Raw genomic sequence first — 24210 nt, 5'->3', positions numbered from 1 at the left:
CTCGTGGTGGCCCGGTTGTTTTCTGAAGGCAGCAGTCTGGTGGTGGGCTGTCTGTTTTTGGTGGTGGCGGCGGGTGGATGGCGTTGATCTTAATCTGTATAGAAGATTAAGGTTAGGTTTAGGATTTTCTTGAGATGGAACTAGCCCATTTTGTTGGATTAGTCTTTGTTGTGTTTATTTTTCGATATGAACATTTTAAGCCCACATGTGTTATGGGTTTGTCCCTTTAGGTGTGTTTCTTGTAGTGTTTCTCCCCCCGTTTTTTAGCAATACGTATTCATCTAGTAATTAATTGCACAATGTGGACTTGACCGCGTATTTGTGTTTATGCAGGAGCCTGTGTCAAGCTGTGCCTGTGAGCTTCAGTTTCATCTCTTTCCTCTAAGCTGTGCCTGTGTCAAGCTGTGCCTGTGTCAAGCTGTGCACTCCTTTTACTACACTACTAGTCTACTACTACTTGACTACTTGTTGCTTTCTAACGAATGCTTATTTCTTTTTTGCCCTTTTCCTTTTTTGAAAACTAGGAAATTAGGAATGCATCCCCATGCATGTTCACTACCTGTTGTATTACTCTGTTTACTGTACTAAGGACGGAACAGTCCTGCATCTTGTTTTGCCACAAACAAGTAACTTGACGCCTCACCAAATACGTAACCAAAATGTTAGGATACATGACAAATATCTATGGAAGGATAGTAAACGGCTCATATTCACATTGATGTGAATTGCTGTGAATCAGAGCCATTTAATGGAGCTGTTCAATGTACTTTCACGGACCAATTCATGGATATTTTTAATGTATCATACCAAATTCTTTTTTTGGTAGTAGACCCGCATTTTCAATAAGTACTCCCTCCGTTCCAATTTGCTTATCCCCTTTTTTGACTTATGTATGTTTCAAATTGACTGTCCAATTTCAAAACCAATGGATAGGATCATGTAAATTTTCAAATCAATTGATAAGATTTGGCTTCTTTAATAAGTTAGAAACCCGAAATTAGACAAATAAATCGGGACGGAAGGAATATTAGAAGAAGAGGTCACAAAGTTTCCACTGGATATATAGCGGTACGACGTGAATCTCTGCAGGTATAGAATTTTATCTCCTTATATTTACGAGTAAATTGTTCAGGGATACTATGTGGTGTTGTCTACGTGACACTCTTAACTATTTACGTGATAATAAATTATCCTGTAAGGACATCATTATTCACTTTTTTTGCGTAATTGTGAGACAAAAAAATGATCCACATTATGTGGTGGCAATCTTTTATTTACGGAAAGTAACAAATGAAAATGCCACGAATTATTAATTCATGAGTCATAGATTGGCCTCAATTTTCTGGTAAAAGCTTTTTCAACCCCTGCTTTTCTTTTGAACGTATTTCAACCCCTGTTTCAAAACCCAAGTTCATGCAGGAGATCTAGAGAGAGAGAGACCATTGAATGTGATGGGTGATAGGAAGAGGGATCCGATGGATACCTTGGTTCGAGAGTCTATTAACGGAGATAGGGAGATGATGGAGAAAGCTTTGAACACTTTGGTTCAAGAGTCTATCAACAGAGATCGATAAGGAGGGGAGATGATGGAGAAAGCCTTGAATACTGTGGTTCACGAGTTTATCAACAGAGACAGGGAGATGATGGAGAAAGCTATGGATACTTTGGTTCAAGAACCAGTGCATCAAGGTTTTCTATATAAGTAGTGAGTTGTTCTTGAAGCATCAATCCAATTAATATTCTCAACCAAACCAAGATTTTTTCATCTGCTCGATCTCTTCTCGCAATCAGAAAACTACCATGGATGCCGGCAATAACGACACACACACCCACGTCCGAGACTTCAACGGCTTCTGCAACCTATGCGACAAAACAATGAGAAGCAAGAAGACGGTTGTCGAGCATCAGAACAGCGTGCACAAAGGTGCAAAGATAAGTGCACGGTTTGTGGCTGGAGGTTCGACAACAAGGCGGAACTCAGTGACCACATGGATCGCCCGCACCGCTAGAACTTGTGGGGATCGGAGTCAAAACCCCATCATATACAGTATAAACCAAGGGATCATCTATCTATCTTATATCTTTATATATGCTTTGTTCTTCACTTTGTTGTTTGTGGTCTCTTTTCCCATGTCCCTGTGTCTATCTTTAAATCAAGAGATTTAGGTAATGTTGACTTAAGCTTCCTTATTAATGAATGAATGAAAAACCCTTGGTTTATACTAGTATGTTGATGAGAACCCTTTGAGTACACCATTTTTTCGTACTATTTCTCCCACTTAATCCAGCATTCACGTTAGATCAAATGTAACTTTCCTATTGCATGCGCGCGCGGTAGATTGAAGTGAAGATTCTTTTCCGTTTGCCATGCATTATCTGTTGATCAGTTCTACATCGATCGATCAAATGACCCAAACGCGAACTGTTGCAAGAAAAGAATGCTTGGTACGTAGTGCTTCTCATTTGCCACCAAGGCATCTATCTATGTGTGCACTGAGGAGTACTGAAACTGATCGAAATTGGGGCTGAAATTAATGTGAAGGAGATCATGTTTATTGTTTCAACGTCCCTCCTTCTAGCCATCTGATGTTCAAATGTAGTTGCATGGCGTACGTCTATTTGCTTACTTGTTTTTCAAGTGATGGAATCCACAAAATCTGAAAGTGAATCAGCATTTGTGAGGGAAACAAAACTACAACCTAAGGGTGTGTTTGGTAACTTTTTCAAGTTTTGTTTTTAAGAAACTAAAAGTATAATCAGGTTTATGTTTTTATAAAAACAAAAATAAGAAACATGTTAGGTACGTAATATTTTTTTTGCAAACAGTAAAAAATGAAACCCTTATTTTTTTTCATTGTGTTGAAGATGGAGAATAATCAGGGTAAGGTAATAAAAAGAAAGAAGGGGAATGCTGTAAGATAATATGAAAAAAGAGTGATGTCGTTCATTGATTTGATAAATGTGTATATTGAACCATCAGATTCAAAAAGAAGACAGGTTAACAATCATTTAATAGCCCTGAGAATCTATTAGTCAAATGTGTAAACAAGATTGACTCCAACTTCATAAGGTAATTAATTAACTGTATCTCCAATTTTCCATCCACATGCCCATATTGTACTCTAGCTCGGCAGGTTAAGGAAATTAAAGAATCACCAGGGAAAATTTGTGATTATATTTTTCCGAAGTACTCGTGAAGCAATAATTTCCAAAACGATTCCCCCACAAAAAAATAATAACAATAATTACTGGCCCCACAAAAGAAAGAATTTCCTAAACGGTGCTTCCCATAATCCCATAGTTGATCAAGTACGTGTGTGTATATATATATATATTAACTTTGTCATCATTCATAGTAATAGCATTGTTCCTTCTTGTAACTAGTTTCATCCCTTTGAAGAATGGCTTCTTCAAATCGAGATTGGGCATGGCTTCCAATAAACCTCCTCTACTCTATTGCAGAGAAAATTGTTAAGTTCTCGGACTACAAACATTTCAGCGCCGTCTGTCAACGATGGCGTCACCATGCCCTCGAGCTGGCCACTGACGATTACAAGCAGAGATTACACATCCTCAAAACATGTCATAATAAACTTCCTATGTTGATGATAGACACGAAAGAAAACCACGAATCAGATGAGCGATGTTTGTTTAGTGTTACTGAGGGAATTACATACAGGGTGCAATTGCCACTGCCTTGTAATAAGAGGTTTCTTGGATCCTCCTTTGGATGGTTATTTACTGTGGAGGACAAAACCATGGTCATAATCCTCTTGAACCCTTTTAGCGGTGGGGCTATTCCCCTCCCGCCTTTAAAAGATCCGCATGGTGACTATGAAGATTACATCAACGATGATCCTGAACATTTTGTAACGAAGGTAGTCCTATCGTCTGATCCTTTTCTTAGCCCAAACAATTATGAGGTTGTGGTTATCTATGGTCCTATGCATCGGTTGGCAATATTAGAATCCGGGAAAGATTCATGGAATTTTGTTGACAGGGCGCCATTTGTATATTCTGATGTTATTTACTATCCTGAAGGTCAAGGTCGAGGACTTTATGCCGTCAACTATTGGCGTGAACTAGTGAAAATTGACATGGGTAGTAGTACAAAAGAAGTTTTGACAAAGAGAACTGCTGCTGATGCCCAGGTCACTTATCTTGTTCAATCACAAGAGGGTGATCTACTTTTGGTGGAAAGGTTTTGGCTAAAACCTGATTGTGAAATCTGGAAAACTTGGAGATTCATGGTTTTTAAGTTGCTACGCTCCATTGGGGAGACAGGCGCTACTACATGGGTACCAATTAAGAGCTTAGGCAGTCAAGCCTTATTTCTGGGCGACAATCATTCTGTTTGTGTTTCAACATTAGAGTTTCCCGAGTGCCTACCCAACTGCATATACTACACGGCACAATATCACATCGATGTTCCACCATATGTTTGTCAGGGGATCGATGAGGACTCGGGCATCTTCAGTTTAGAAGAAGGAAGCTTTCAATCGCACTACCTGTCGGATCCTTTAAACATGAATGTTCTGCCTCCAATCTGGTTTGTGCCAAATATGAAAGGAACTTAGTTCTGTCATCTATATTCATGGAGTAGTGGTCTGATATCTTAAGTTTAAGGGTTAAGGTAGAAGAACATCTTTCTTCTAAGAGCTTGCTCTCCAATTAACGATTGGATCTATTATCTTTTTCTATAGATATGGATCCAGGTTAGTAAAATTCCATGTTTTGCATTTTCCGCAGTATGATTTGCGAGTGAAATATCTATTTTTTTGTTAATGAATTCCAGCCACATGATTATATCCATTATATTCAGTTTTAGATCATGATTATATCCATTATATTCAGTTTTAGATTCTAGATTTAATGCATGTTTATAGGACCATGAAAAACCATAATCATATAGCAATGTTAAAATCACAACTTTAAAAAGACAATTCCGGATACAACTGCTCCCAAAGACATTTGATGCACATGGTCTAACAGACGGCTTCAAATACAGCTGTGCCCCTGATTCTTTGAACCAAATATGCATAGGTGGGACAAATTTGGACAGGTGAGACATATCTGAATTGTGCTTTTCTGGGTCATCTCATCTTTGTTTATGACCTGTGACAAAGATGTCTTATTTACTTCCATCCATCCATTTTACAATTTTTTTTGGGTAATGTAGGGTGTTTCGGGCATGCTTGTGCGCACATCGAACTAATCCTTCCTCCCATAGCCGTTTCGCATGCTTATGCGTGGGATGAGATGACCCAATAATTGAAAGCAAGAAGAATTGAACCTGAGACAACAAAAAACACTCAAGATTCTCAATTTAACCATCTCATTAGAGACAACTAATGAGAGTGAGGGTAATGTTCACCTTAATTTAATGAGGTGAACAAAATCGGACTCAACAAACACAAGCTTGAACTCGAATAGATTGGTGCGTGTATTAGCCTTAGACCCAATCAACCCAAAATGAGATTAAATTCCTTCCACCGGAGGTTGAAACTATGGGTTTTTCACCATCATTTTGGGACCAACAGTGCATTAATTAACGATATGAACCGTTTATCTTGTAGGGCTCACAGAGTAGGATTCTCATTCAAAAAAATCAGCTTCACCAGACATCGATAGGTGTATCAAAATTTAAATTTTGGTTTGTGAAACAGATGGTCATTGACAGTTTAACTTGATAGGATCAGATCTTCCATTTTATAAACAAAAATTTAATTTTTGACTGCCAATCAAGCTGATTTTTTGCGTGAACATACTACTTTATAGGGCGTAAAAAATAAACGATTCGAATTATACCAATAAACACATAATGGGGGCCTACAATGGGCGGCGGTGGAAAAATCTCCCCTAAAATAGGTATCAAACTCTTCTCCAAAGATTTTGAACCCTCAATCTCACACTAATATTATAAGTGTTGCTACGTAACACAAGTAACACAACCACTAGGCCAACCGCTCGGTTTGTTTCAAAACTCTTTACCAGATACGATTTACCAAAAAAGTCCAAAACCGAAACACGTTTGGGAAAATGACGGCTCAGAACGTGTTTTGATAATTAATACCCGTCAAGGACGTACTGAGAATATTTGTTAATGAAAAAATATCATTGATAAATATTAATTATTAAAACACGTCATTGACCGTCATTTTCCCAATACGTTTTGACGAGGTCCAAAGATCCAATACAACAGTCTGGTCTTGATTTGATTTGATCCACCACAGTATTCCAATGGGCCAAACGGGCTCGTTCTGAGTGATCCAGTCCAGACTCCACCATCCATAATACCCGATCCGACCCTCCAATTGCCAAACGCAGAAGGACGTTCGCGACTGTTCATTCATCGCCAGCAGTCACGTGCAGAGCAACCATATCGTCACAATCAAAACGAAGAAGAAGAAGACGAATCCAAACCCTAGCAGAAGTCGAGTAACTGTTTGTTCATCGTTGCAATATCGATGTGAACTGACCCCTTTTCCCTATCCTTTAGGTACGCGCAAGTCTCGTATTCCATTTGAATAATGTTATGGAACTTATTTGCAAGCGATGAGACTTGTTCCGTTCTGGTTGATTATTGGTTCTTGTGAGTGCTTTGGTATGAGAAATGGTGTAGGTTTTGTACGGTTCAGTTTGGGTATGTTAAGGATTTATCACGGTTTTTTGGCATTTCTTGAGACTTGTTGTGGAGTGTTTGGATAAAGTTTCTGCATACCCAGAGTTGGGTTAGGGTGTTCTTCTTCGATGATTTCAAAATCTAGGATGGTTGATGAGTAGAGGAAGTCTTTTACAAACTTGGGTTGGCACAAAGTATTAACCAATCAATGTTATGTGCAAATGTAGCAGACCCCTCATCCCTCTAAATCTCCAACCCTGAATTTCCCCATTTTATGTTTTTTTTAATTTAGTAATTATTAGATGGCATGACCAAATTGCTCCAGCATTTAGGTTTTTGGGTTAGAACTTTGAAACTCTCCTGCAACTGCAAGAAACCACAGATTTTTTTTCTTTTTCAATTTTCTTTTTTCAACAAACCACCACTAACACACCCATTCCCCTGGATTGTCGCGTAAATACACGAAAACACTCACATTACTTCTCCCTCCTCCATTTTGACCATGCCCCCCAATTCAGCCCATAGCCTCCACCCATTCACTGCCTCACAGTCACACACTACTCTCTCCCCCTTCAACATATTCCCTTTTTTTTCAATTCTTAATTATGGTGATTTTAATGCCAAGTTTCTTACTGATTTGACCTGGGTTTATTTGGACTCTTTCTCCTTATCATCAGTCTGTATCTGATAGGTAAACTATCCATCTTGCTTGGTAGAATTAGGTTACAAATTAGTATTGTCTTAAGGTGTGATTTACATCTTTTCTGTCATTCAAATTTCAAAGTAAAATGAAACTCTGTTTATCTCTCTGGAATTTGGCACCGACTACAGGGATTAGATGTTTAGGTGTTGAAAGTTTAATTTGAATAAGAGGTATTCATACTACAAATTCAAAATTTTATTAAAAATAAATGTTATATCTTCTTGTGCAAAGAACAGGTACAATGCTAGTTCTTTACTTTAAGAAATCAATTATTATTCAACCACAAACACTTAAACACACTCACATCTTTTGGTGGGGCCCACACACACTGGAGGTGTAGTGTGTGTGGGCCTCAATGTGAATGTGAGTGGGGTTTGTGTAAATATTTGTGTAAGTGTTTGTGGTTGTAGAATGATTGTTAAGAAATATATACACTTCCCCTGCCAGATGTAGAAGGTGGTGAATGCTCAATTTATCTGCTCCTTAAGCTTGAGGTCTACCAGTTTTTGGTCTCGTAACTGTTGTTGGCACCATATTTTTCGGCATAGTAGGAGCAGGGACGGGAAATCGGCGGGCGTGACAACTAGGTTGTATGTTCCCTTGTTTCTGTATTTGGAGATTAAATTGCAGAGAACAGCTTCCCGATTCCACAAGTGTCATATATAGCCTTGTCAACCAGATTTGATCATATGTACACCATGTCTGTCATAGCCTTCCCTGAATTTCTGATGGAATTCCATGTGAGAGAGACTGGAGTTCACTTGCTATCTCAACTCTCAAGTTCCTTGATTTTAAGTGTTCACTCCACTTTCTTGCACATTTTTTCATTTATTATGTCAAGTTCTTTGATTTTAGTCGTGCATAGTTTCAATTGGGGTATTATACCTGGTGAAGGGAGTCGACTCGTTTTTTGTTTAGAAACAAAAAGCGCAATGCAAGAATTGATTCATTTATAATTTGGAAACGTTAATACTTTTCTTGCATCTGCATTAGCATAGCAGGTTGCTTATTCTCAATTCGTTCCTCCACACCACCAAACTGATAGGGTTGGCAGGATATGATGAAGTTTTTTTCTTAAGAAATGCTTGTACTTTGATTGTTGATTTTCAGGAATGTGTCAAGTTGGACTGCAGTGGTAAAGAGCCCGCAGACTCCACACTCACGTCACAAAGTAACCCTTTTAGAAGGGAACTTGCACTTGCGTTATTTCTTCCAAGCATTTGAAGTTGAAGGTACAAGGTTGTTCCTATCTAACATACTCAAGAAGAGAAGTACGCAAGTGTGATGTCGGAAGGTACAATGGCAGTTGTCAAGCCAGAGGTATGTTAATAATTCTTAGGGGAATCTTATTTCTTTCTTTTGTTCATTCTCTACCAACTCTGTAGATGGAGATTTACACTCAGTCATAGCTCCAAATAAACCAGATATGTACGTTAAGATACCAACTCTTCTTGTTCCACTGCTGTGAAGCCATGTTTTCACTCCATTATAAACTAGGGGTTTCACTGGAAAACAGATGCTTAATACTGGTGGATTCAGGTCCTAACCATGAGTTTGTAGCCTTCCAATGCATGAGATTATCATTTAGTAGTCTACTATTATCACACAAGCATTAGTTGTCCAAACTATTACTATTAGATCCTCTCTTTGTAGACCAACTTGGGAGTGGTGATGGTCTCCCCAAATTATGCTTGTATGTAACAATAGTACCGTAAAGGTTTACATCATTACATTCATGGTCTCTATTTAATTTGAAATATTCTTTTGTGTTATGTGGATGAAGTCTTACATCTGGGTCCAAACTGCTGATGGTTTGATCCAACAAGTGGAGGAAGAGGTTGCTATGTTTTGCCCCATGATATGTCGAGAAGTACTTCAAATGGGCATGGGATCTTCCAAAAACTATGCTGTCGCTCTTCCTCAACGAGTCAATCCAGCTATCTTGGGCTTAATACTTGACTACTGTCGGTTTCATCAAGTATCAGGCCACTCTAATAAGGTATGATACAGAACATTGGCAAGTTCTTCAAGAAGAATGGTGAAACTTTTGTTGCTCATGATTATGATGTACTAGGAATGATAATTTGAATTAAAAATGGAAAGCTATGTGCAGTTTTTCACAGATTTCTGAAGTGCTTTTCTGAAGCATCTCTCTCTCTCTCTCTCTCTCTCTCTCTCTCTCTCTCTCTCTCTCTCTCTCCCTCTCTCTCTCTCTCTCCTTGATTACTGGGTGTAGAATATCATTCTGAATAGCTTTGACTTTCTTTGATTTTGTTGTTGTAATTCCATATTTTGCATCTAGGAGCGGAAAACTTTTGATGAGAAGTTCGTTCGGCTAGATACGAAAAAGTTATGTGAGTTGACGTCTGCTGCTGACAGTCTCCAGTTGCGACCTTTGGTTGACCTCACAAGTCGTGCACTTGCTAGGATGATCGAAGGGAAAACTCCTGAGGAAATACGTGAAACATTTAATTTACCAGACGATCTTACAGAGGTATTTTTTTCCAAATGAACCCAATAAGTTTGTAGCTTTGTTTGTTCCATAATTTCTCATGATTTGTGTTATTTCAGGAGGAGAAGTTGGAGCCTTTGAGAAACATTACTGATGATCCTCGAATCAGGCTTTTGAATCGTTTATATGCTAGAAAGAGGAGAGAATTAAGAGAGAGGGAGCAATTAAAGGTGTTTACTTTCATTTATCTCCTTTGGCACCTTGTCATTGCAATTAAAGATGTTTATATTCATTTGTCTTGGTTGTATCCCTTGCCGTTGCCATACTGTGAATCTAGTGCTAATTACTGCTCTATGCTTCATATAGATATGAATTGCCCACGAATTGATTGGTTACAATGATATGCTATTAAAACTTCACTACCTATACATGTTTGCACTTATTCCTAAAATGTCTTACTTGTGATGCAGAATGTTGAAGTAGAGGAAGAGCATGGTGATGAACGCTCAGTGGATGATCTGTTGTCGTTTATAAATGGTGGAAATGGAGGTGTGTGTGGACATTGTTTCTACTCCGTACTTTTTTGGTGATTGCCAGTTTCATTCTCTTTATATGGTACAATGTCCACAACAAATTAGGAAACTTTTTCATTTTAATAGAAAAAATGAAGCTGAGAGGCGTAGAGGCCTCTTACGAAAGTGTGAATAATAGCCAATAGGAATAGTAGAAGGGTGTGTGCTTTTAGCCTCTGTTTCTGGTGCTGGTTTCGAGAGCTATTGTGGATACGTTTTTATGTTGAAATAATGTAATTCAATTCTTCATTGTGTATGTGTGATGACTGATGGTTGAGTTGAGGGTTTCTTAGCTGTATTTATAAGGTTTTGCAGCAATCCAGCTTATGTTGTTTTCAAACTATTGTATGGATCATCCATAATTGTCGCACTCTGTGTATAGGCATACATGAGCTATTTCTTGTCAGGTGTGGTGCAGATAATTCCATTTGCTTATACTTACTATCTGCTTGGTGAAATTGCTAGATTTCGGGTCTTTAAAAACAATAATTTGATTCTAATTTACTTGGCTTGGCGAATATTTATGAGAGGTATTCTTCTTTACAGATTCGAAAGGAGTTAAAGGTACTAAGACCAAGAAAAAGAGCCGGAGGAGAAAAGATCAACTGAGGGGGTGTTCATCGATCAATGAAAATGGAAAACATAAGAAGGTTATCACCACTGTTCTCTCTCATTTTGGGTACACCAATGCCTTCTTAACTACCATGTATGAATTAGTTCTCTCCATTTTGGAAAGACAGTAATAGTTTGTTCATGGTTGATTTGGTGGTGTCTTTCAATGCTGGTGGCATTTTATGGTATATTCTAAAGTCCAGAATGATATGGCCAATGTGACCACTCCATATAAAACCTGAAAATTGCAGGATTCTGCAGTGGGCGCCTTTTCACCTAAGCTCGAGCTTGATGATGGTGATATTATTGATGATGAATTAGATCCTGCCGTGAAGGAAGAACTTGACAGGTTTGAAGGTCATACAAACTCCATCATAATGTGTGCTGGAGGAAATTCATTCTCTCTCTCTCTCTCTCTCTCTCTCTCTCAAAATGAAGGGAAAACCCAAAGTCAAAACACTCCTCTTTTTTGGTTAATTTGTGTCACTGCCTCTTCTCATATGGATTTGGGTTCATTTTGATCGCATGTCTCTTTATATACCCATGTGTAACTGTAGGGAGGTGGAGGATTTTGCTAGGAGATTGAACTGTGTTTGGCCTGAAAGAATGCAGAAGATTCTAACTTCGGGCCAAGAGTCCAGGAGGCGTTTACCAATTCCTATTACTGGCACTGGTTCTTTGAAGAGATATACAGGTTTGCTGTTACAGTTTAAAATCAAGCATAAATTGCCCCTTGTTTAGTTGATTGCCATATCTAGTCAGAAAATTAGAAAAAATGATTTGCTTTTGCCCTCAATACATGTTGCTTATGCTTGAATTTCATCTCTCATTTCGACCTTAGCCAAGTTTCTGTTGCTTGACATGCAAAAGGGGACCATTCTATTTCGTAACCTGGATGATGTACAAGCTTATTTGTGACGTAAGCAAAATCCATTAGTTTCTTGTTTCTGAAGAAGTTTAATTTCTCATACAGGTTTGGACCAGCGACAATGATCCAGTGGAAATGACTGATTTCTCACAACCTATACAGCTTAAGTAGAGCTTTGGACAATGGGCTATAAGCGATGGGTTGCTGTCAGAACCTTGGAAGAATGGCAATATTTTCTCCGTCGTCGTGTTTGCCCAGAATGTACATTTTCTCCTTTTGGCAACCTTCATTTTGAGGCTTAAAGAGGAAAAAAGAGAGAGGAGAGAGATGTAACCCCTTGCAGTGGTTTGAACTTTTAGGCTCTCAACAGTGTCAGCTCTAGTTTCCTTGCAACATTTTTTCACAATTCCTTCCATCCTCGTATGAGTCAATTTCCATTTTTTCATATCGTTTGCAACAGCCACGCCTGTGAGGGACAACGAGGAATGAGTAACGATAATATTGTAATTACGTATCTTTTACCTTTGACTTTGTCTCGACAACACCGTGGTGGTCTGAGGACCTCGTTGCTTCTAAATCTCTTCGTGTTTGAGGAATGTAATACATGCAAGGCATTTGTGAAGTGGTTTCATGCAATCACGCTCTCAGCCTTTTTGACCGACTACGCACACTCTTCACCGTAGAAACATTCCATACAAAAAGAGGTGGTCGCGTATAACTGTAACTAACTAGTACATCGTGTGCAAACTTAAATTCGAAAAGTGTCCATTACAGGAGATGTACAGACTTAAACTAAGATGTTATAGTATAAAAGCCAGGTCACAAAGACCAAAGCTCAAGCAAACACTTTCTGCTCAACCTTTAAGGTAACAGTTACCCAATATAGCCACATAATTAGTCCCATATCCTGATTCATATCTTGTCGTTAACCTTGTAACCAGAATAGTATGTCTTAAAAGCTTTAGGAAGATAAACGGGCACCAAAAACCCAAAAAGATTGAAGCACCACAAAGCCATATTAGCTACGGCAAGCCATCTTCCAACGTACAATCTCCTACTCCCACTCTGGCTCTGCAATTCATCCGCCTTTGAAATCTCGGCCCTCATCCAATCCACAATGGTGAAAATCCTCCTCGAATTGTAAAAAACCGGCACAAAAACTCGGATCGGTAACGAAAACTTATCGGAGGCGGACACTCCTTCCATGAAGACTTGACTGGATAACAGAAAAACATGTGGAGCTGCAGCTTTGATACCCTCTTTATCATTATCAAAGATTCCTTCAATAATGTATGCTATAGGAAGAACGAGTCCGATAAGGGCTGCTATGAGTATGTAATTACTCAGAACCTTGTTGTTTCGGCCAAAGACTGGGGACTCCATAGATGGAGAGAGCCGTGGGAAAGCAACTCTTGAGAGGAAGTACATGTAGATAAGAGAGAAGACTACGAAGGCGAAGTCCTCAACACCCACCATGCCGGCGGCGGCAAGGAGAGCGGCAGTGGCAGCAGCGGTGAGCTGCCGGAAAGTGAAAGGTCTGCCTCCAGGCAAAGGGCTACGGTGTTTATTCGAGGAGGGAGTCTGGAGGTCTTGTTCATGTTGTTTCTCTTTTGGGTCACTTGTGCGACTGCCTCGACCAACCACACCAGTCATCCCTATAACTAAGCAGTGAATGGAATTGAGTTATGAGGGGATAAGAATAAGTGGAGAGAGATTCAGAGGAAAGAAAAGAGGTTGCATTCAAGGGTAGCAGACTAGAAGTGAGAGCAAAAGGGAGTGGGGAGAAGATGAGAGAGAGATTGTGGTAAGAACAACGGACACGTGGTTTGTACTCAACTTCCAATAGCATATTCTTCTGGAATATGGTACAGCAAAATATGTGACCTAAAAATAATCAAAAGAAAAGGAAATACAGCAACTATTCACTATTCAGTCAATTTATAAGACAAATTTCAGTAAAGCAGCTTGAACTCTTTCACGACGTAATTTCATTAAATTTTCTCCTTTTCCTTCCTCTCTAAAAAAAAAATCTGTGAACAGAACATTGTCTGTATCTGATTGTTTCCTCAAAAAGATAAGTCTACCGACAAAATAAGAAGAATCCCAATCGACGAAATAGATATTTAATAAATACCCAAAACACCGGGCACACTTGGAACTCTAAAATGACACTGAGAAAACAATTTATTACAGAAATCTAGACAATGAGACAAAACCTCCCTAACCAAAATGCTATAACAGCAGATTATAAGAATAAATGAAAGGACAGAAAACTGTAAAACTTTTTTTTTCCGGGCAAAACCTTTCTTCAATATCTGAAACAGAAGACCACTAGAAAAACTGGAACCCTCTGCTAAGAATGTAATGGTGATGGAGCTGAGTGAAACTGCACATCAGGCATAACAGAACAAATCCAATACCTATTTCACTTTCCTCAGGTAACGGCTCTCTGTTTCGGGATGTACTTAATTGTTACGCCCTTTTCAGGCTTTATTCTGATCTTGGCTTTAACTGCATTGGTTGCTTTAGACTCAAAGGGGCCCACATTAGCCAGCACATTCTCTGCATTACCAAGAATGCTTCGTCTGTGATCTGATGATGTTTTTACTACTTCACCATCATTTCCACTGTCCGGGCACCCAGGAGGTTCGGATTCTGCAGATAACACAAGTTTCACATGGTCTGCTGCAATAGCCTCCTTCCATCCTGGAAAAAAACACAGCCAATCAGATAACGACTAAGACTATCGCCAATGCACATGCAAATTTGCTGCCAATGCCAAAATATCACCATTCTCCTTCTCTTTGATGCAACTGCCAAATTTAGCAATGCTTAACCTTGTGCCATGTAAAAGGTTTGGCAATGTCAAATTTTGTTCCTCTCACCTCCTTGATGGGCCCACAAATGCTATTTGAATTAGAGAGTTGATAAAGAAAATTGAAGGAATGGAATTTCTAGCAATGGAAGGTAGCAAATTTTTGGCATGCTGATTACTGTAGTGCCAAAATTTGGCTCGGACATGTCATTTTAACCATTGTGCATCGGAGATCCTCTAAATGGACAACGAGCCATTGTCAAGGTATAAGCATAGTGGAGAAGGAAAAGCATTTCTAGCAATTGAAGGAAGCCAAAATTTAGCATTTGGGGTACTACAGTGCCATTTTTTTTTTTTAACGGCAAAATGGCATTTTAATCTGCGGGAGGGAAAAGGTATCCAACCAAAAGTTGGAACCAAAGTAAAGGGACGAGCCCAATGCAACACCTGAGGGCCAAAGTTAGGCTCTGACATGTCATTTTAGCCATTGTGCATTGGACATCTTCCAATGAACCACAAGCAAAGCAGAGAGGGACTGAAATGATAGAACTATAATCTTACTCTGTGCAAGAAAAGCTTTTGCAGCATTGCTGGAGAACAGCGAGCCTTCTGAGTGAGCACTTCCGTCCACCAGCGGGTGAGAATCAGCCCCATTCTCACCCGAAGCACAAGATCTTAGACAAGTTTCACTGGGCACCATTCGGTCGTTGCACTTTCCTCCTGCTATTACGTCTTCTTTAGATTCCGCAAAGCCATTTTGGACTGGCATTGGACCTCTGGCTTCATGCCGGCTCACTAGCCTCAAAAGCTTAACCGTGGATTGGGTACTACCTTGGACAGAATCGGTTTTCGTGGGTTTTGAAATTGCATGCTCTTGCGCTTCAATCAGATCATCACCCTGCTGCTGGGCAGTACAGTTATCAAGAGTGACTGATATAGAACCAATCATCACCTCACTGTTCTTATGTTGATCCGTCTGGGCTGCATCCTCGGTCAATAATATGGATTTCAAGTTCTTTCCCTCATTTTCCGTTTTTGGTTTCCTGGTCCAAACTTTGTTGCCACTGACAATTGGAGCAGCCCTTGGATCCCCTGGGGTAGTGTGCTTCTGCATATGTTCAAGTTTCAATACTTGAGGATTCTGAGTTGAATAAAAGCCGTTGCGTCCAAACCTTTGTGATTTTGGCATCTGCCATTTAGAACGCCGACCATTTCCATGTACTGTTCGGCGTTCAGCATTTGGAAAGATGCCTGAATCCGGGTGTTCGTGGCTGAATCCAAATTGAGCTTCAGTATCTTCGTCTTCTTCAGCACTCCAGGTTTGGACAGGCTCAAAAGGTGAGGGAACATGTTCTGCGGTTATTTCTAGGGCGTTTGAACTGGATTCAGATTCAACTGAAGGGCTGGATATTTCTGCAGAAGGTGGACTGTCCAATACATCAGCAGTGATGTCCTTCAGATCTACCTTCTCCCCATTAGCCTGCTCTTTCACTTTCTGTTCCTTCTGCCTGAGCTTTCTCAGTCTTTTCCTTTCCAACAGCTCAGCTTGCCTATAAATTTTTCAAATACATAAAAGGTTAAAGGTTGACTAATGGGGTTTACAAATTAGCCAATTCATAACACATAAATCAAAATTTCAAAACATGCCTATTTCACTCCCAAGTCATATTGGCCCGTGCAGTATACGGTTTTTCAATTCATGTAAACCTTTTGCTATAACTCGGAAAAAAACTTTTTTTACTTTTCCTACCTCCAATATTGCCTGTTGTTGTGAACATGGGGGGTGGGTTCAACATGAAGTAAAACAACCTATCTGAAGTAGAACTTCCTCTTGATCAAAAAGAAAAGAGTAAAACTTCCTCGCATTTATGGAATACCTAAACTACATAAAGCTTAAAAGGATGATAAACAGAGATTTGTCACACATGACATTTGGTTGCTAATTTCCAGATAAGGAGTTGTAGGTTCTGCAAGAAATCATAACGACCAGACAAGGGTGGACGGACCCCTAACAGAAACGTAACAAACCCATAGCCATATGCATTGATGTTTCGCTTTTTCAAAACATACAATACCGGCATCAAGTGAGAAATAAGAGTATCAAATAACTAATGTTGTCTTCGCTTTGTTATGGAGCATTGATCTATGATGGAATACAACAACATAACATAACCCATCTAGTCTCCAATCATTGGGGGTATGGGCGGGGAATGATTGGAGACAGACCTAACCTTTGGCAATATATGCACAAAGTGGCTGCTCTCAGAATACCACTGAAACAGTGGCCCCACTAAACCTCCAAGAACCGAGCAACTACAGGGATGTTTTGTGGTAGAACCATGCCCCCAAATCAAAGCCAAATGACATCAGAGAGGGCAGGCCTAGAGACCCAAATCAATTTATGTACACATTACCATGCTTCCTTCATTGATAGTCCAGAGCATCGGTATGCACATAAATTGATCTATGATGGAATGAAACAGAATATAATCCCACATGCAGATCAAGCTTCCCTTCCAATACACTTGTTTTTCAGACGATAAATGCTATGCCTGTATCGATGTTGGGATTTACCTTTTCTGAGCAGCTTCTTCCTCTTCCACAAGCAACTTCTGGCATCTCAAAGCTTCAGCATCCTTGTCAGCCACCCATGCTTTGACCTGAGCATCAGATAAAACTATCATGGTGAGCCAGGCAAAAATGAAGACGAAGAAAAACCCATACGACGACATTCGAAAGTAATTTAATAATACTACCCATCTATGTGCGTGCTCACATAACATCAAAACAAAACGTGCAGCGGCAAGCAACTGTATACACCTCTGTTGCTGTGTGACAGAAGTGTTATCTATTAAGTCCTTATGGGTGTGTGTCTGTGTTGAGTAAATGAATATATAGATGGAGGCAGCGAAACACAATACATGGAAGTAGAGGGCCACTGCCGCCACACACACTTACTAATTTTACACACGCAAACAGCAAATAATGTTTCACGAAAGTTATACCAGTTTCTGTTCAACGAGAAAGCTGGTGCAAGCAATTAAGTTCTTCATCTCCAGTCCAATTTTCCCAGCTTCCCCATCAAACACATATTTCTGCATTGATTCAGCCGTGCCAGCACATAAGAATGTCCTCTCACTTGCATCATCAAGGATACTAAATAGTTCATGGGACGATACTGGAAGCCTGGAAGGTCTAGATTGGATGATATCCTGTAATAGTGCATCCTCGTAGTCATTCAAATAGGGTAAATCCACAAACAATAAAAGAAACGACTTTAGGAAAATCAAACATAAAGACAGAAGCTGTTTTGAAGACAACCATCCGAGCCTTACCAGAAGTGCAGACCCAGCCTTCAAATATAATTGAGGGAGAGTACAAAATCCTGGTTTACGGATAAGCGATGTCAATGACTTTATGATTGAAGACCCAGGAACTTCCTAAGAGGTACAGGAAGAGAGAGAGAGTGATTCAGAAAAAAACGAGGGGAAATGGATAATTAGCACTAAGAACTTTGCCAAGTAGAGGTCAGAGACAAGGTGCACACTAGAAAGGAATCCTCTCACACACTTGCGTGCATGACGAATAGTTACCAAAACACAAATGTGCTTCAAAGTCTACTTAACGGTCAAAGCGACCTCTTTCATTCTCAATTAAAGAATTCACAGTAGATAAGTAATGTGTACCTCTCCTAGATGAAAATCATAAGAAAAGGAATCTACTAGGATAAGGGAATTCCTCGAATCAAATTAGCATGTAACTCAAACAAGTGAGAGAGATTTAAGGCTCTACTCAGCTCTATGAAACAAACGGAATAGCCATTGGTTGCAAGGACAAGCCAACACCTTAACTTGATAGATTTCCAGCATGTTGCAAGCTAAAGGACATATCTTTGTAACTCAAAAAAGTGTTGCGATCAGATGAATACAGAGAGAAAAATAAAGGACCCTGTTAGTACCTCCAAAGTCACATCCTTAAATGACACGACCTCCTTTACCTCGTCCAACAATAGCTGTATAGAACCAAAAATATGAGCACCACATTTATAGGGGGAAAGATATCGCAACTGGAAAAATATTTACCTTATCCCAAAAAGCTCCCAATAAATCCCTACTTTTATGAGACTCCTGTAAAATGAAAATTACCTCAGCCAAGGAAGATGGAGAAATACCATCCAATAAAATTCAACAAAAACAGGGAAATCGCAATTGCGCAGCACAATGGATACCTAACCGAATTTCAACATGGAGAAATAAGAATCTGGGTGCATATATTTATATATGGAACACATGCAGCAAAACTTAAGTACATAATTTCAACATCATCCAAAAATTAAGTCTCGCAGAAAAAAGAAAACCTTATCAACATTCAGAGAGCGGCGGTGCACACGTATGTGTCTCCGGTAGTTGATTGGGGAGCAAAATTCTCGGGAACACTTGTCACACTTCTGCATCTGAATCTTCAATGGAGACAGCAAGGGCCATCCAGGAAGATCTGCTGAAAAATACAGGATGTGAATCAGAATAATTAGATTCAACATCAAGCCCGGCCTTCTGCAAACCAAAACCCTATATATATTATTCCCTAATATGAGCTTACATTTTTGACACACCCTTTCCAGGCTTGCCAGTGGCTTTAGCAGCCACGTAAGCCAGCCTAACTGGATTGCAGTGAGTGCATATGTTCAAAAGTGTTCTTTGTTTCCTCTACGGGGTCGTCCACTTCTCATACAAACAATAATCCTTAACCCCCATTAATCTCTCATGTACATGACTGGAGACCCCTCCACTTCGCTCTAAGGGATGCAGGATGCTCCCTCCCTTATATGGTGTAAATTAAACTGTGGACCACACGAAAATTTACTGGTACCTTGCTGATCCAAGGCATGAAGTAACTGAATCCACTGCACTGGACTGTCCCCTGTCCTTGAGAAAGAAAGAAAGGGCTCTTTGCCAACTGCTTGTCTGACATATGTGTCTAGGGAATCATTCCCCTCCTCTGATTTCATTGCATCAGGATTGCTACTGCCCCTTAGTTTTGCAACTGGCATCTAGACTTTGGGGCTAGCTTGTAAAATGGAACTGCAAAAAGAATAAAATGAAAACAAAATAGAAAAGACACAAAGGTTACCATGAGCACAAAACATGATTAATAGAACTTCCGGGAAAACATTGCTACTTAAGAATAAGATAGCCCGCAAAAGAAGTCCAGGCTCCATTCAATTCTCCAAAAAAAAAAAGCGTAGCACTCTATTTCCATGTCAGTTACAAAAATGACGCCACAAACGACATTCTATTGACTTCGGTGAAAAACTACAAATTCAATTTGCTAGCCATAAACAGTTAAGGCATTGAGGTAATACAGAATGGATAACCAATAATTCAAAAGATACTAAGCGACTAGATAAGGACAAACAGAGTTTAGATAAATATTATGATACAAACAGAGGCGAGGACAGTATATGGCAAATATAATTACTCCAACGATTGCACTATCATTTTTTGATTGGCCGGTATTGACACCATAAAAATGAGGTATAATCCCAGTCCATGAGGCAGTTTTTTCTGTTAGTCATGGAAGGTTTCTATTCTATTTTGCAAGCCAAGATCATAGGGAGCGACTTCACTTTCCACCCAAAATGTCAAGCTTTGCAAATCCACCACCTTGCTTTTGTGGATGATTTGTTTGTTTTGTGTGGGGCTGATAAGCATTCTTTTTCTATTGTCAAGTCGGCTTTGGATGATTTCTATTATTTTTCTGGGCTCCAACCGAATCTTCAGAAAAGTGCAATCTTTTATTCTGGGGTAGGCAGTGACCTTACGAGGGAATTGGAGTCTATTCTTCCCATTCCGCAGGGTACTCTTCCAGTTTGTTATTTAGGAGTTCCTCTGATTACACCTAGGCTGTCCTATAGTGATTGTGTGCAGCTTAAGGAGAAGATCTTGCAAAGAATTAGGAGTAGGTCCAAGAAACTTTTGTCTTTTGGGGGAAGATCTCAGTTGATTGAGTCAGTGTTGTGGAGCATGCAAGTCTATTGGTGTTCTATTTTTATTCTTCCCCAAAAGATTTTAAAGGAAGTTGAAGATATGCTTAGGTCTTTTCTGTGGTCTGGGGTTCAGATGAAGCAAACTGGGACTAAAATTAAGTGGGATTGGGTGCGCTCTCCGAAAGAGGAAGGGGCGTTGGGCTTCAAACCTCTAAGACTCTGGAAAGCAACTATGACACGTCACTTGTCGGCTCTAAGTAAGAAGGCAGATTCCTTATGGGTCAAGTGGATTCACTCTTATATTATCAAAGGGAAATGTCTTTGGATGATGCAATTGCCTCAGAATTCTTGGTGGACTATTAGAAAATTATTCAAGCTTAGAGACAAGGTGCAACCTCTGATAAAGCATGTGATTGGAGATGGGGATAGTACTTTCCTCTGGCTAGATCATTGGCATAATATTGGTCCCCTATATAAGGTGTTTGGTGACAGTATAGTTAGGAATGTCGGAAGCTCTCTTTTGGCAAAAATTTCTTCTATTATTCATGAAGGTGAGTGGAAATGGCCAAGGCAGCATAACAGAGCCATCATGCAGATAATGGGGAGCACTCCCCTAACTTTGAAGCCTAACCCTTTGGTTGCTGATTCTGTCATCTGGATCCCTGCCCGTCATGGTATGTTCTCTGTTAACTCTGCGTTGCAGGCTTTCAGAACCCTTCTCCCTGGGGTAATGTGGGCTGATATTGTTTGGTTTAAACAAAGGATTCCTAGATGGGCTTCTATAATGTGGCTTGTTTGTTGGGGTAGACTCTCTACCAAGGACAGAATTCTTTCTTGGGGTTTAGTGGTGGATCTCATATGCAGATTGTGTCGTGGCGGGACTGAATCTCATAGTCACCTATTCTTTGAGTGTCCTTTTTCAGCTTTGGTTTGGGCCAAAATTTTGCAGAAGTTTGGTATTTGTAGGTGTCCTGCTGTTTGGTCTCAGGAGATTGATTGGGCTATTCATCACCTCAAGAAGCCAAGTTTTCTTTCTTCTCTCTATAAGTTGGCTATGGTTGGGTCAGTATACCACATTTGGAGGGTTAGAAATGAGTGTATTTTTTGTAACAAGCAGCCATTCTTAGAGGTAGTTTATGATCGGATTATAAACAATGTGAGGGATAGGGTCTATTCTTGGAAGAAAGCTGGGGTTAGCCATGGCAACAAGGTTTTGTGTAAAGCTTGGAATATCTCGGTGAAAATCTTGTAGATATGACGTATAGGGCTATTTGTCTTGTTCTTTTGCGTTGAATCTCTTTGTAGTCCCTTTTGGTTTCAGGGGTATGCCCCTTTGTTTCGCTTGTATTCGTCTCTTTTGGTAATAAAATCCTTCTTTACCAAAAAAAAAAGTACCTCGCCATCCGAACATATAATCGAGGACCAATTGAGAGTTGTAGGTATTGATTTAGGATTCCGGTTGATTAAAAGTTTGGATTTGTAGTTCCGTATATATATACATGTATATATAATATGAAACTCTAATTTTTTGTTTCTGAAGTAGATGATTATTTGTTTATTACTGTAAAGCTACTTTTGCCACAGGACAGTTTGAATTTAAATTTGCCATTGACCCTATCTACATTAAGAGTATAAAACATAGCAAAATGTCTAGGCATGCAAACAAAGCAACATCCTCGGCCGTCCAATCATATTTTCATGGCAAGATTGCAGCTGTCAGATCATTCCTTTTAATCGATACAGAGAATATTCTCCTAATAAATATTGCATTTATGCGTTTAAATGTAGCCTTTTATGATCAACTAGGAAAACGTTTCAAAATGGTAACTGATGCTATGTATACATTGCATTTATCGGGTAGAGCGGGTAGATTATTTACATTGAGACTAAAACGTTCCGACATGCCTTTCCGCATGGGAATCCGCTAGTACACAGTAATTCCTAGAGTAGCCACTAACTACAAACAAGTCGAATATAATTAGCCCCAACACCAGATATTGATATAGCCCGTCACATTACAGTCCTTTGCAAAAACTCCTCCTCGACACGCCACCTCCCAGCACTACCCGGTAAAAGAACAGGGAAAGAAGAAACTAGAGCAACATACATATCTAAACCAATCCCACATACTCAACGCTAATAACTAGTTTTCCATAACTTACTGAGACACAACCTTTTGTTTTCAGCCCCCATACCAACACTGCCAATATTTTGTGCCCTAACGATATAGCTATCGTCCATCATATGTTCATTACCTTCTAGTGCTTCCCTATACATATACACATACATGTACACCGATATAAACGAATGATAATTTGGTAACCCTGTACAAGTGAGCTCCGAACATAGAAATAAACCTAAAGCAACAACAATTACGTGATTTCAAATACACCCAGTTGAGCATAGCCAGAGACGAGCTTGAAATAAATTCCCAGCGCACGAATTGCCAAACCGAACTCCCGAATCTACTCCCAAACATACAGATCCAATTTTGCTTGACTAAACAAAGAAGAAGGAAAAAGGCAAGTGCACAACAAAAAAACACCACATTGAACTGCACTTTACACAATAAATTGATGCAATAAAAATTACAGGTGATCAAATCAACATTCCATACCCCTTGTGCAGAGTAAATATAAGTTACTAAGTTTAACAAATAATCAATCAGTGAAGAGTGCCCATAAAATTACAAAATCGTGTAAAATCAATTTAAGAAAGAATCAAACTAAGCAAGAAGCAAACGCTAAGCAGATCAAAAAAGAAAAACAAGAGTGAGAAACCGGATCAAATTTAAAAACCAAACAACCATCGCGAAACGAAAATGACGGGAGTCTCTGCTAGGGTTCGAGGTCACGTGATCTGTGATCGGCACGTGACCCAACTCAGCATGGAAAGAACAGAGAGAGGAATCAACGCACCGGTGCGGGGGAGGGTTCGAGAGATCGCCGGCGATCGGAGAGATTCGCAGTCGCCACGAGAGAAGTAATGGAACATGTATCGTGCGTGCGTGCGCGTGTGTGTATCTATATATAGCTCGTAATATACGAGAAGCGGTCGGCAAGGAAGGAAGAGAGAGAGAGAGAGAGAGAGAGAGAGAGAGGACAGTGAAGGAAAAATAAAAAGAATTTATAAAGGCAGAAAAATGGAACCCTTTTTTCAGTAATTAAATAATGGGAAAATTCGGGACCAGCAGCAGGGCTGTATCGTGGGGGACACGCACTGACAAACGGGCCGCTTTGGTCCAGTGGCAGCGGCCCAGCCCAAGGCCTTTTTTTTTTGTTTTCCTATAAGTATCCAGGCCCGAACACAAGCTTACCTCATTAATGTGATATGAAATGTTCGTTTTGTTGAGCTCGTCGAATTTGTTGCTCATGTTAAAGTTTGAGATTAATCGGATGTCGATGTCGATACGATTTTGTAAACGTTTTTCTTGAGGTAGAGTAATGCCTTAATGGTCAGAATTTCAAGATGCTGCTAATTTTGGTATCAAGTTTTCTTGGAGAGAAGTCGCTCGTTCGGAAACTCGTACAAAAGCAGAAGCTAAAAGTATCTAAAGAAATTCTTACGAAGTTTCTTATAG

General features: G+C 39.7%; 4 protein-coding genes and 1 non-coding gene across 7 annotated transcripts; 2 read left to right on the top strand and 3 right to left on the bottom strand.

Moving 5' to 3' along the window:
• The first annotated feature begins 3372 nt into the window (after nt 1-3372).
• Nucleotides 3373-4686, top strand: LOC131319624 (F-box protein At2g17036-like). The gene has a single exon (XM_058349980.1). The coding sequence runs from the start codon at nt 3402-3404 to the stop codon at nt 4575-4577; it is 1176 nt and encodes a 391-aa protein (XP_058205963.1). The 5' UTR covers nt 3373-3401; the 3' UTR covers nt 4578-4686.
• Nucleotides 4687-6220: 1534 nt separating this feature from the next.
• On the top strand, nt 6221-12357 carry LOC131319616 (SKP1-like protein 21). Its single transcript, XM_058349967.1, has 10 exons — nt 6221-6499; nt 8436-8645; nt 9109-9324; nt 9628-9819; nt 9897-10007; nt 10248-10326; nt 10896-10999; nt 11213-11310; nt 11519-11655; nt 11935-12357. The coding sequence occupies exons 2-10, from the start codon at nt 8610-8612 to the stop codon at nt 11952-11954; spliced, it is 993 nt and encodes a 330-aa protein (XP_058205950.1). The 5' UTR covers nt 6221-6499; nt 8436-8609; the 3' UTR covers nt 11955-12357.
• Nucleotides 12358-12522: 165 nt separating this feature from the next.
• Nucleotides 12523-13752, bottom strand: LOC131319619 (uncharacterized). The gene has a single exon (XM_058349974.1). It carries the CDS (start codon nt 13480-13482, stop codon nt 12742-12744), a length of 741 nt encoding a protein of 246 aa, XP_058205957.1. The 5' UTR covers nt 13483-13752; the 3' UTR covers nt 12523-12741.
• A 63-nt stretch (nt 13753-13815) lies between these two features.
• LOC131319613 (uncharacterized) lies at nt 13816-23729 on the bottom strand. 3 transcript variants are annotated; one of them, XM_058349963.1, is made up of 11 exons: nt 23549-23729; nt 22988-23095; nt 19514-19725; nt 19002-19141; nt 18727-18771; nt 18603-18656; nt 17980-18084; nt 17650-17856; nt 17219-17304; nt 15206-16194; nt 13816-14535 (listed from the first exon to the last, which is right to left on the bottom strand). In XM_058349963.1, the coding sequence occupies exons 3-11, from the start codon at nt 19692-19694 to the stop codon at nt 14264-14266; spliced, it is 2079 nt and encodes a 692-aa protein (XP_058205946.1). In that variant the 5' UTR covers nt 19695-19725; nt 22988-23095; nt 23549-23729; the 3' UTR covers nt 13816-14263. The 3 variants fall into 3 exon arrangements, with proteins under 3 accessions (XP_058205946.1, XP_058205945.1, XP_058205947.1); XM_058349962.1 differs by lacking the exon at nt 22988-23095; XM_058349964.1 differs by lacking the exon at nt 22988-23095 and having other exon boundaries at nt 19002-19138.
• LOC131321445 (small nucleolar RNA snoR100) lies at nt 16967-17074 on the bottom strand. Its single transcript, XR_009198491.1, has one exon. It is a non-coding gene; the product is annotated as a small nucleolar RNA snoR100 (small nucleolar RNA).
• Nucleotides 23730-24210: the final 481 nt, after the last annotated feature.

Source organism: Rhododendron vialii, chromosome 3a, assembly GCF_030253575.1.
Source record: "Rhododendron vialii isolate Sample 1 chromosome 3a, ASM3025357v1".
Taxonomy (NCBI): Eukaryota; Viridiplantae; Streptophyta; class Magnoliopsida; order Ericales; family Ericaceae; genus Rhododendron; species Rhododendron vialii.
The sequence above is the reverse complement of the archived record's forward strand: the minus strand, read 5'-3'. Positions and strand labels throughout refer to the sequence as shown.